General features: G+C 36.7%; 1 protein-coding gene and 1 pseudogene across 8 annotated transcripts in view; both read right to left on the bottom strand.

Annotated features, from left to right (window-relative positions):
• Positions 1–447: 447 nt before the first annotated feature.
• LOC105722360 (eukaryotic translation initiation factor 3 subunit K-like) lies at positions 448–1522 on the bottom strand (annotated as a pseudogene).
• Positions 1523–3707: 2185 nt separating this feature from the next.
• Positions 3708–12510, bottom strand: part of PAM (peptidylglycine alpha-amidating monooxygenase) — a 171298-nt gene continuing 162495 nt past the window's right edge. For 2 of the 8 annotated variants that reach the window (XM_064376193.1, XM_064376197.1), the window contains 3 exons: positions 8187–8387; positions 5211–5264; positions 3708–4533 (listed from right to left, as the gene is read on the bottom strand). In XM_064376193.1, coding sequence (XP_064232263.1) covers positions 4358–4533; positions 5211–5264; positions 8187–8387 — 431 coding nt within the window. In that variant the 3' untranslated portion in view covers positions 3708–4357. Of the gene's footprint in view, positions 4534–5210; positions 5265–8186; positions 8391–12510 lie in introns of all 8 variants that reach the window. The other 6 variants (XM_064376192.1, XM_064376196.1, XM_064376199.1 and 3 more) reach the window with 3 other exon arrangements.

Genomic DNA, 12510 nt, shown 5'->3' with positions numbered 1-12510 from the left:
CAAATCTAGAACTCAAAATTTCAGATCTTTTCTGACCTTAACCCAGTGTTCTTTGCAAACTTAATGGAATGGCTAAGACTGGGCCATTCTATTGAATAGCACTGTCTTATCTAGAAGTATAAGTGAGTTGTAAGAACCAGTGCAATTCTGTTGTTCTAGCTACATGCATGCTTGACACTCTCTTCCAATTATAGAGGACAGATTAATTACCAAATAAACAAAGCAGAGAATCACAACAACAGGGAGTTTTTATCATGAGAAATCTCCTGCTAAGAAAGTCAAATTATTAGGCAAAGGAGTATGAGGCTAGAACCAGCATCAGAAAGGACCCAACTTACCCATCAGTTTCCTACATAATATACATATTTTAAAGGCATGGAGAATTATATAGTATAATAGAAGATAGTATTTTTTTTAAGACAACAAATCTTTATTAAACACCTGCAGTTACTGGAAGGAGGCCACGATGCCGGACACACTGTCAAAGTCTATCTCCTCCACAAAGTTCTTGGGCTTAAATGTTTTTTCCTGGCTGCAGATGAAGATCTGCCCTGACTCATTGGCACTCCAGCTTTATTTTCTCACCTACACCTTCAGCTGGCTGTCCGACAGATATCCGAGCATCTCGGCCAGTAGCCAGCAGTTGATGTGCTGGTAAGTGATACCCACGACAGGGCAGATAAACATTTGGACAGTCTTAAAAGCCAGTTATACCTTCTAAGCGGTCCCTGCTTTCATCTAGGACTTGCCAGAAGGCCTGGAAATGGCAGGTCTCCAGCAGGTTCCTGAGGTAAAAGTCTGTCGGATGGCCACTCTTCTTGATGTGCCTGGCCAATCATGTACTTAATCAGGGTGAAGTTGGTAGGTGGCAGGTTGATGAGGGCTTTCAGATGGATCTGGGCATGACTATGGTCTGAAAAAACACTGGGTTGGACTAGTACAGCTTCAGGACAGCCGGGTTGGCTTCCAGATCATAGGCATTTTTGTTGGCCTCCATCTCCAAATAGTGCTCCAGGGTGGCCAGGTTCTCAGGGCTGTACTTGTTGATACCCTTGAGCAACTTGCCCACATTGGCTCTCATCTGCTCAAACATCGCCATGACTGCTGTCACCTTCCAAATGAGGGCTAGAAGCTAACAATGGACTGGCACAGTGTCCTCAAATATAGCAAGTCTTATATGGCTTATTCATTTTAAAGGAGTTTGCATTTTTGTTCAGAAACAAAAGGGTTCTATTGTCATACTTGTTTTTTATAAGCTCCTGTCTATTTTGTATTATATCTTGGTATATCTGAATATGAGCACTTTTTATTAGGTGTTAAGTCCTTTCTGTATGATGGTACAGTGTATAGTCAATTTTGAAACCCAGAAAAATGCATGTCCTTTTTTTATATCAGTACTTTGGATATGTGATAGACATCTTTGTGTTTTGGTGTTTCAAAATTTTTAAGGCCATAAAGGGGAATCACATTTACCATCATCAGTAATTGTTCTTTTAATTAAATCATGATGCTATAAAAACACATCAAATAGATTTACTTATTCTAGCTTTTAGATGTGATTAAAAAATAAAAAGGAAGTTCTAGGGAGGCCACTAGTGGCCTTTCCATGCACCTAACTTATTTCCCCTGGTGGAATAAAGAGCATCAGGGGACTAAAAGAAGAAGCTGCTGCTAAGTTCTGGCCCTGAAGATAATTAGCATCTGGGTCTTTTTGTGATCTGAGTTTGAGGCACTGGGGTTGATGACTTCTAGGCCTAACCATCACTCTACAGAGACCACATCTTTGAGAATATTACTTTCTGTGCCTAAGAATGTTTTAAGGTTCAGCTACTGTCTGTAGCACTGTTTCTTGGAGATGAACCATGGAATACCTGAATTCAAATCACCAGGAATGCTTCTTAAAAATGTAGATTTCTAGGACCCACCCATGTAGTGAATCAGAAACTATGGAAATGGGACCAGGTTAATACTTTGAAAATAAGTACTCATTGTTGATTCTTACTCACATTAAAGTTTGAGAAGTATTGCTATAGGCTACATCAACTCTGAGTACTACGTAGGCGACAGTCTGGGAAATAAGCCCTAATACAAAGTCTATGGATTTCATTGTCATTCAGCTTCCTAAATATTTGATTTTATACAACATCTGGATGAGAGTTAAAAGATGCATGGTAATTTTGAAAAATAATATGCTGATTTAATAAACAAAAGAGGAACACTTAGAATAAAAGATTTTATGCAAATGATAATTCAGGGTCAACTCAGTGAATGACAAGCTTCTCTTTTAACTCTCCCATAGCATATTCTCCAGGTACTTTAATAGAAGAAAAAATGAAAGCACAACTGTTTCCCTTTGCTTTCATAATAAGTCAATTATGCCCATTTTAATTATCCAATTTAACACACTGAACAATTAAGACATTCAGATTTTGGTGCTAACAGTCATATCAAAACACCTCAGATCCTGTTTTCCTCCTCCAAACATCTGTAAACTGTAATTTATGTGAAAATATAGCTACCTACTTATTGTAACTGGCAAGGTAGAATAGCCATTCTCAAAGACAATGGTTTCCGACTGTGACTGCAGAAAACACTTGGACAAATTTAAAAACATAAACTATACCTGTATTCCCTTATAAGCCAACTAAATAAAGATTGCTGGAAAGAGTGCCCAACAATTTCTTCTTAAATTCTCCAGGTGATTCTACTGTGGCCAGGCCTAGAATTCACTCCTTGGGGCATTTCCCAGGCAGTGCAATCTCTGACTCAATAAATGAAGTTCAGCCAAGAATAATCAGTGGAAAGATTGCTGGAAGTTAGTGTCGTTCATTCCTTTCTAGGCTACCATCTTTAATTAACCCAGGATGGCAGAATGAAGATGGAGTGCTAGTACAGGATTGTAATGCCCTAGCAGACTTATTGTTTCCAAATTTCTCTTCTTGTACTCTCATGTGCTTTACGACTAGTCAATTATATCTGTATCATTCCAACTACTATGATGCCTGAAAAACAAGTTGGAATTAAAAAAAAAAAAAAGAGTTCTAGATTCCCAACATTTTAAAATAGAAAATTATCTGGTTCTTCTAACTTGCATTGATGAATTATGAAAAAGATATTTTAAAACTAATCTGCAGTCACTGTAAGAGATGAATATATTCCTGTGGATATATGGGAATTTTATTTTATTTTAGAGAAAAGATCTCACTCTGTAGCCTAGGCTGGAGTACAGTGGATTGATCATACTTCACTGCAGCTTGGAATTTCTGGGCACAAACAATTCTTCTGCTTGACCTCCCAAAGTCCTCAGATTAGTCTTGAGCCACTGTACCTGGCCTGAAATTATTCTTTAAAAGGAAAACTATTAGTAGTGATCCCTACTGATGGCTCATTTGCATATGTAATTTGAGACAGGTTTCCTCTTAGCTGTGATCACCTTTTATTAAAGTATTTACCCTCTGATTGATATACAGGCACAAACCCTCTTTGGATTTTAGAAGAGCCTGACTTTACAAAAGTATGTAAACTCAGGCTGTTTTTTAATTTATATTGGCTACATAACAAAGTAGCTTCTCAATTTTGTACAATACACACACTTCTTTTGGTTGAAGACATTAAGTTTCACTATTATTTGTGTTTGTGTAATTATTAAAAGTTGTATACAAAACCTGCAAATATGCAAAAACCGCAAAATACACTCTGACAGCTAATGCTCTGAAAACACTTTATTACACAAATTACATTCAGATTCTGAAAATAGTGTTCTAACAGTGTAACCATCTAAAAATAAGACATCCCAGAAACACGCCAACTGAAAAAGAAAATTTAAAAAACAATTTAAATAGAGACTTTTTTATTTCCCTCATTGCAATATAATGTTAGTGATTTTAAAAAAATAGGAGATTTAGCAGCTTTGTCGTCATGTAGCACAAAGTTTCTCTTTACTGCCACAGGCTGAGAATGCTGAACAGGAAAGGCACCAAAGAAAGACACTGGCAATGAAAAGTGCTATTGGGAAAATACTGTGTTCAAGCAAAGAATGGGGTTATTTACATCCACCAAAAGTCTCAAAAGTGTAAATGGGCAAACCTTCATAGCTAGATTAGTACTATGACGGAAAAAGAGGACTGTTTGTCTAGTCTATGTTCATATAAAGACAATGGCACTGTTATGAACTTTTAGGAAACTCCTCAACTAGAAACAGAAGCCAACTTAACCAAAATGAAGTAAATAAAGTGTGTACAGTCCCACATAGACTAGTACAGTTTACAATTAAATATACAGAACTTTAATCGTGCTAAAGGGAAAGGAATCTGGCATTCTGGGTAAATCTCACTCAATCTAAATCAAAGTCTGGTTCTCAGGAGGAAGGTACAGGTGCAGGCAGAGGTGCTGAATACTCCTCTTCTGATTCACTGCCATCATCCTCTTTCTCTTGGTCACTGCCCTCAGTGCTAAGGCGGTCAAACCCTTTTCGACTGTAACCTTTACGGCTTGCAAAGAAATTTCCAAGGTTTAAGCCTTTACTTCCCTTTCCTGAAAAAAAGCAAACAATAATAGAATTGGGTAATGTTTGCAGCAATGATTCTGTTTCCTTGTAAATTATTAAATGTAAACAAAGTCAGAAGGTGGGGATGAAAAATGGTAGATTATTTTATTTATTCTGAAAAATAAAATAGAAAAACAGACAGAGAGACTTACCCTACAGAGCCATACAGATACCACTATTAAAGAAAAGAAAAAGAAAAACCAAAGCTCCTGAGTATTATGTGTTTCTGCAGGAATATATCAGATTCACTTTCACCTCCTGCTTTTCTCCAGCTCTCTGTCCAGAACTAGCCTCCCTGGAGCACCTCCTTATTTCTATGACTTTATGAAAAGGTCATCTTCACCATGACAAACATTGACATGCCAACATGAGTGACAGAAAATTTACTCAAGACAAATGAAGCCAGGTAAAAGGCAAGGGAAGAGAATTAGATAATACAGAATGGCAAAATGGGAAATACAGAACTGGGAAATCTGCTGCCAGATGCATGCACTTCAGTTTAGTTTATGGTGTGCATTCTGCATTTACTCTGGGGGATGCTAAGCCGCATACAAGGTGTTTTATCTTCAAAGACAAAATATGAAATATCTCCTTGCCTTTTAAAAGACATGTACTTGTTGACTTTGAACTAAACATGAAGGATTCTAAAAGGTCATAGGCATACCTCTAAATCTTCCCAGTACTCTTCCTGAACTTGTCTCAAGTTTGTGTTCAGAATCTGGTAAAAAAAAGATGGCACATTTCAAAATGAGTCCCAATCATCTTCCTAAACCCATGTACTCAATTTCCAACCTAAAATCAAGAACTTGTAAATAATAAAGTAATGCCTGGCTCTTGTCTGTATGCAATTCTAATTTTTAAGAAAGGCAGTATATTTTTGAGACATACATAAAGGGCCCAAGCTGGGTTTGACTACTGCCCGTGTCTCTTACTGGCTGTGTGATCTTGATAAATGAGCTTCAGTTTTCTCCTCTGAGAAAAGAAAGGTCAAGGAGAGTCCCTATCTGTCTGAAGGCTGAGATCAGACACTGCATGTGACACATTTAGAACAGTATCTGTAAATATACAGTAAATGCTCAGTAAATTATAGCTCTTTTTTTGTCAGGAAAGAATTATTACCAATAATTTGTAAAGTTTTTGAATCTTTGGTTATTACAATTTAGGAATATTTGCCTCCAGCTTTGCTCTTTCTACAAACAGTACATGTCCTGCTTGAGAAAGCTTTGGATCCATGTGCATCATTTCTTCTTTATGTAAGACATAAGTAAAGGGAAAGGATGTGAAACCCTGAGTATTTTCCAAGCATAGTAGGTGACCTAAATGTTCCCAATGGGGCTGCCTATCTCCATAAAGAATAGACTCTCTTTCCTTATGGGAAGGCAGAACTCCCAATGGGTTTTATTTTTCCCTTGCTGTGTGTGTCTCCCTGCATGCTTTCCCTTGCTTCATCACTCCCTCACGGGCTATGGTCAGGAAGGTCAGGCCTGGGGTTGTCCTGTTAGGTCTTTAACCAGCACTGAAGGCAGCATCATGGTAAAAGATAGTGGCGATGAGAGGAAAGGGAGAAGACAGTGATGTGGAAAGAAATATTCAACAAGAGAAGAAGAATCTGGTAAGACTGTTAGAAAGCCAACAAATTAGACTGTAAGTTCTGCAAATATGAGGGACATTACTTAGTTTCGTATCCCCCTGTGCTTAGCACAGTGTCTGATATGGAGTCAATACATAATAAGGAGTGTTGAATAAATGGAAGGTCCTTTATTAGGGTTTTTAATAACCTTAAAGTAAACTGGATAAGATCTATCAAGAACAAATTTAGAAAAAAGTGAGAAGCTGATCTACTTTTAGAATTAAATGTATTAGATGGAGCCATATGAAACTGCAATTTTTCTAAATAAAACAAGGTCAAATAATAGCAATTTTCTATGGGTCAGCTTGGGTCTCTATCTTCCTAGCACATTCCTGTAAAGTCAGCATGACCTAACAGTGCGATGTCACGTGTGCTTAATAACGAACAGGAGAGACCAAACCTTCCTGATTCCCTAGCCACTGCTTCTGCCAGGTTGGGTTGGTTACCACCATTCCTGCCACCTGCCTCGAAGTCTTACTGTTCTTACTACTCTGTGTATTTATCTCTGCACTTACCACCCTCTACTATAACTTTTTTGTTTAGTGTCTCTTTCATATGTTATCTATTCTGTGAGCTCCATTGATTTATTCATTCATTCTTTCAACAACTATTTATTAAACCACTAGTATCAGGAACTATAATTTGTGCTGGGGACATATCAGTAATTAATATATGGATCCCTGCTCTTTTGAAGCGTCTATCTAACCCCATGAAGACAATGACTATGTTTATTTCTCTTTGCCACCACTTATGACAGTTCCAGATCTGTAACATGGACTCAATAGAAGTCCTTTTTGGGAAGAGTTTATTATATTTTTGAAGAGATTTATTGACGGCAGATGGAAAGCAAAAGAAAGACCAAGAAAAATTCCCTTTTACAAGGTATTAAATTTTCTGTTTTCTGTTTCCATGCCTTTTTCTGTGTCAGGGCTTTGCCAGGGGCACTGAATCCCTGCCATGGCTGCCCTGACCTGAAATAGGATCAGATGCTGTTTTCTGATCAAATGCTGCCTCTCTCCCTGGTCCAGGAATTTCTTCCCACACACAGCTATAGACTCTTGCTCTAGGACCTGAGGACCCAGCCAAGGGACTGCTATTAAGAACTGAGAAGCATAGGTTGGGTTATTTGTTTATTTATTTGGATGTCCTAAAACAAACTCAGCTGTTGGATCCTGTATTGTGATAATGACTTCATAAAATCCTAACTCTGGTATTGGACTCTGCCTTGTTCAGTTATGGAAGGCTGAGGGTCTAAATTATGACAATTCAAAAACCACCAAATGGTTTGTTACAGAAACAATTAATTTTCAGAGAAAATTAAGGTTTAAGGCAAGTTTTAAAATAACTTCTTATGCCTTTTATTACTTTATTACCAATGATTATTCATTATAATCATTGGTGGTATTAATTAAGTACTTACTAGGTTCCAGGTATCCTGACAAATGCTTACGTACATTATTTCATCTAATCTTTATACAATCTTGTAAGGTAACTATTTTATCCTCACTTTATTTTTATGAGGAAGCTGGTCTGGAGAGATTAAGTAACTTGCCCACGGTCATGGAGCTAGGAGCTAGAGCCATCCTAACGGGAGAAAAACACAAGCCCAAAAACGGACCCAGGCACTTTCAGGACTGCACCTCTTCCTAACAGCACATATCTCCTCCTCTCTGACCCTTCAGCTAATTTGTACTGACTCTACTACCTACAATTTCATATGGAGACATTAATTGGGCTTAAGCCAATTGCTAAAAGGTAGTATTAAAGGTTATATTTTAATCTAACTATCCAAATTTCATAGTCTCCAGATAATATTTTTTATTGTGATGTTAACTAGGGGCAATATTTGGAACATAGACAAATAACATCAAAAATAGTAGAGAGCATTAAAACAAACAAACAAACAAAAACAAAGACAGTGAAAAAAATCCCAAGCAAACTCCTGAGGATAATTAGGCCAAACATTCTTTCAAAGGCAGGTTCCAAGTTCACGGGGCTCATTTTACTTGCCTCCAAAGGCCCTTGATTTTTTCCACCGAATAAATATGGCAATGGCCAGCAGGACAACCACCGGAATAACCAGAAGGGTTGTAATGAGAACAACGGGCACTCCCGAGCCTGGCTCTTTGATCAGTTTCTGTTTCTCTTGCATCTTCTGCAATTCTGAGGAGGTGGGTTTGTTCTCCATTTTGGTTTCAACAACTGCCTCGGCTTCTTCAGGGAAAGAAGAGTTCACAATATTCAACTGACTCAAAGATTTCAAAACCCTTTTACCCACCCCTACCTGGTCAAATCAATAACTGTTCACAAAGAACTTGTTGACTCCAGTGTACATGGGGTTCATGTTTCAATATCTGAATCTATCAAACTGGCAGAAGGCATTGTGATTAGTTATTTCCACTGAATGGGTTTTCACCTCCAAATTATTTTCTTTTGTCCTAGCTTTAATATGCTCTTTAGCTATAATTCCACAGAACATATATCCTTTTGTATTTTTCCAAAGGTAAAATTAACGAGGTAGTACTGTGTAGGGGAAAGAATTGGAGTGCATACTGGAATCAAACAAACCTGGGCACAAATCCCAATTCTCCTGTATACTAGCTGTATAACTTTGGGCAAGTTACTTAAATTATCTGGGCCATAGTAACTTCATCTATAGAACTGTAGAAATAGGACCTCTTTCATATAACTGTTGGATGTAAATGCCTGTCATAAAAATGTATATAATAAGTGTTTGTTTCCTTGTATCTTTAATTTAAAAATATTTTTCATGTTCAATTAATTTTTTGTACATCACATGTATAGCTGCACACATTGATACTAGGATTATAAAAGAAAAATGAAATTATGTCCTTTTCAGGCCCTTTTATATTGTTTTCAGCAAAATGTGAGTACAGACAGATGAACTGTATATACTTTTGTTAGTGATGAAAAGAACTAACAACTATTATAATAACTACAACTATTCTGTAACATTGGCAGATACTGGGTAGGTAACAAGCCTAAAGTACTGTTTGGGAAATTGATGCAATGAAACTATATAAGCTGCTGCAGTGATCTTAATAACTAATGACATGAAAATGAGGTTGAGCCTTGAAACATCCTTGCCCTATAAGAAGCACATATGTGTGTTTGTAGAGAAACTCTAATGTACAAAGGCTGGTAAGAATTTGCCCAGACTAAAAGTTACAACCACATTTGCAGGAAGACTCACAGATCATACATTTCTGAAATTTCACTTCTTGGTATGCCCTTCTGCCCTATGATACAGAATGCATTGTAGGGCCTCAGGGAGATTTTGACAAAATGGTAGGGATAACACAATCAGGAAAATCGTTGGTTAATGTTTAATAGGTATAGACTCAGCTTAGTAGCTTGCTGGACACTCCACTAAGGAAATGTTTCCCAAATTATTTGAGACACTGTCAACATAATTTATAATACAAACAGATGGCAGGTTCCAACTTTTTGCTTCAATGTTCTGAGCCAGCCTCTTTTATAGTCTCAATGATATCTATTGAGTGCTTACACCATGTGAGGCATCATTTTCCTTTAACCATCATACCAAGCCTATGAGTAGGCACTATTACTATCATTGCCATTTTGTAGATGACCTCATAGTTCTCCTTTCCTTCCCTGTACTATGGCTAAAGGGAGACCATCCTTTGCTTTCTTTTGTCCACTCATGTGACTCTTGAAACTTGAAAGGGAGAGAAGCAAAGGGGTTGGTTCATAGACCTCGAGATGGTTCAAATAGAACTTCTATGTCTAGTTTCTGAGGGGAATACAGGTGTGATTTCTACTCTTTCTGAGCACTAATAATTATTTTGTCTTTTTTTTTGTTATTATAGGAAAGATATACAAAATTGCTCTATATTTAAACGTATTCTACATTTAAATAAGAAAATTGCAATGAATAGATCATGGAATTAAAAAACCTAGGCCAAAGATGTAGGTTGGCATTTAAGAACTTGCTCCTTTTGGAAGAAAGATTTGTTTCTGTTTGAAGGTGGATATTACCAGAGTAGTTACCTAGCATTTTCTGCCTGTCATTTATTAAGTTTATCTGCACCTAATATACAATGGCTATACCAGCTCATATCTTCTCATGGATAAGGCAGAACCAGAATTGGGCACCATTAAATGGAAGCACCTGTGGATGATATAGGTGAAAGACTAGAAGAATCAGTTTAGCATTCATAGAAAGTAACGAGAATGAGGCAATGAACTTGCTAAGATAGAATACATACACAGCACTTTAGAAATTCTTGATTTTCACATCACTTCTGATATTTTGAGTGTTATCTACTAAAAATACTTGAACATTCTAACTTTTGGAACCAGCTGAAATAATTTAAGATTTAAAAGATGCTTTCTATTTTTCTTAAAAGCCTAAAAATTTAAAATGTTCCATTCTAAAGGAAAAAATAACAATATTTCTGCTTGTCACAAGAGCACTTATATGTGGGGTAAAATCCCTAAAACAGTAATTATAATTCAGGAGTCTAAGAATCGCACTGAAGGCATGAAGAATAATCCAAATTCTGCCACTTTCACTCTTTATACTAAATTATTTTATTAAAAATCCGAGTAATTTGGAGCATCCATGATGAATGAAGAGTGAAGCAGCTCTAAGATTAGCCAGAACACTAGGTTTCTGGAAAATAGGAGGCACCTAGAATGACCATTTTTCTGTCATATAGGATGCCACTTGTATTCTAGGTAGAATAAATATGACATAAAATCTTATAAGCATGCAAGCCCTGGTAGAAGCTCTATAGATATTTGGAAATATCTACATTTTCTAATTGCTGATGTATGACAGCTTTTTTGTTCTTCTTTAAAGCAATGCATTTAGAAAGTGAGGCTAGCTGCATTCCTGTGTGAGTGCACATATATACATGTATGTGCAAATCTCTCTCCCCCTAATAGAAGTCTAGAGACCACTTGAAATTGGAATAACTGGGACAGGAAGGGAAGGACAGTCTTACTACAGCAGTATACCAATTGTTTCCCAGTTCATCACAGACAGAACTGAAGGCTGAAGGCAAATGGCACACTAGGAAGTAACTGGTTAGGAGACGTGAAAAGGGCATATAGCACCAATAAGATCTTTTTTTCTTAAATGTATATGTGCTTCCTTACAATGTATTGCTTACCACAAGGCCTAAGAAGCTAACTGTACTAAGGAGGTTTTTTTCTTTTAAAAAAGTTTTATTGAAAGTGATTGGCCATTATCATCTTTAACTGGGGGGCGGGTTTGGGTGTGAGAGCTATGCTTTGGTGAGATATTGATATACCTCTTTTATCTCTAGTAACTATTTGAAAATTTAAATCCTTTTCGTTGGTTTTCTAATCATCCCAAATTATCTCATCCTTACAACTTCCTTAGAACACTGGCTCTAAAATCGTCTTATTAGTAATTAGTTATATAACCATTCATAGTAGGGACAAGTGTTATCAAAGGCAACTCAAATTTGGGGATTTAAAATTAACAGGTAACTATAAGATGATTAAATCTAAAATTGTGTTTTCCCTTCTCTTTTATAATGGGTGGTTTGAATTGAGCTTCCAGATATTGATAAAACATAAGGATCTAGAGATACAGCATGATTTACATTCTCTTTGTAATAAGAATATAATCTTAAAAAAAAAAAAAACGTTTAATGAGAGTCATATGGGTTTCAAAGAAGAAGAGAAAACTTCATTTGAGTTTGGTTAACTATTAAAACTGGACTGTCAAGGCAAGACATTTCAATAAAATTTACTGTTTGAACTGCTTGGTTTGACTACACAGCCAGAAGGTTTCTGATCAATTGGACTCAGTGGTGTGCACAGAGGCGAGAGGAAATGGCCTACATGCCAGCATTATTTATCCTTCATTGACCAGCTAAGATGAGGTCAGTATGGCTAAGCTGTTCTCAACAGGCCAACCAGTACCACCTAGAATTTTTTGGTGAGATCTATTTAAATAGAAATGATTTGAGACTATGACTATTTTAAAATTCTAGATGTTTCAGAGTAAACTATACCCATTCCCAACCTGCAGCTCTTGAAAGAATTTATAGTGAATGAATTAAAGGTATCGGTCTCTCCTCAGCAGTATAGTAATAGTGGTTAAGAGTGCAGGCTTTGGGACCAGACAGATTTTGGTTTAAAACTTGACTCTAACACTTACTATCTTAATAGTAATTCTGATCCTCAATTTCCTCATATGTAAAATGGGGAAAATAGCAGTTATCACATGGTTGGTATAAGGATTAAATTTAATAATTTCTGTATAGCCCATTGTTTCTGCTCTGTAAGTGATAGCTATCATTAACAATATTATCTT

The sequence above is a fragment of the Aotus nancymaae genome, unplaced genomic scaffold, assembly GCF_030222135.1.
Source record: "Aotus nancymaae isolate 86718 unplaced genomic scaffold, 86718_ANA_hifiasm-v0.15.2.pri h1tg000014l, whole genome shotgun sequence".
Classification (NCBI taxonomy): domain Eukaryota; kingdom Metazoa; phylum Chordata; class Mammalia; order Primates; family Aotidae; genus Aotus; species Aotus nancymaae.
This window is presented reverse-complemented; position numbering and strand designations above follow the sequence as displayed.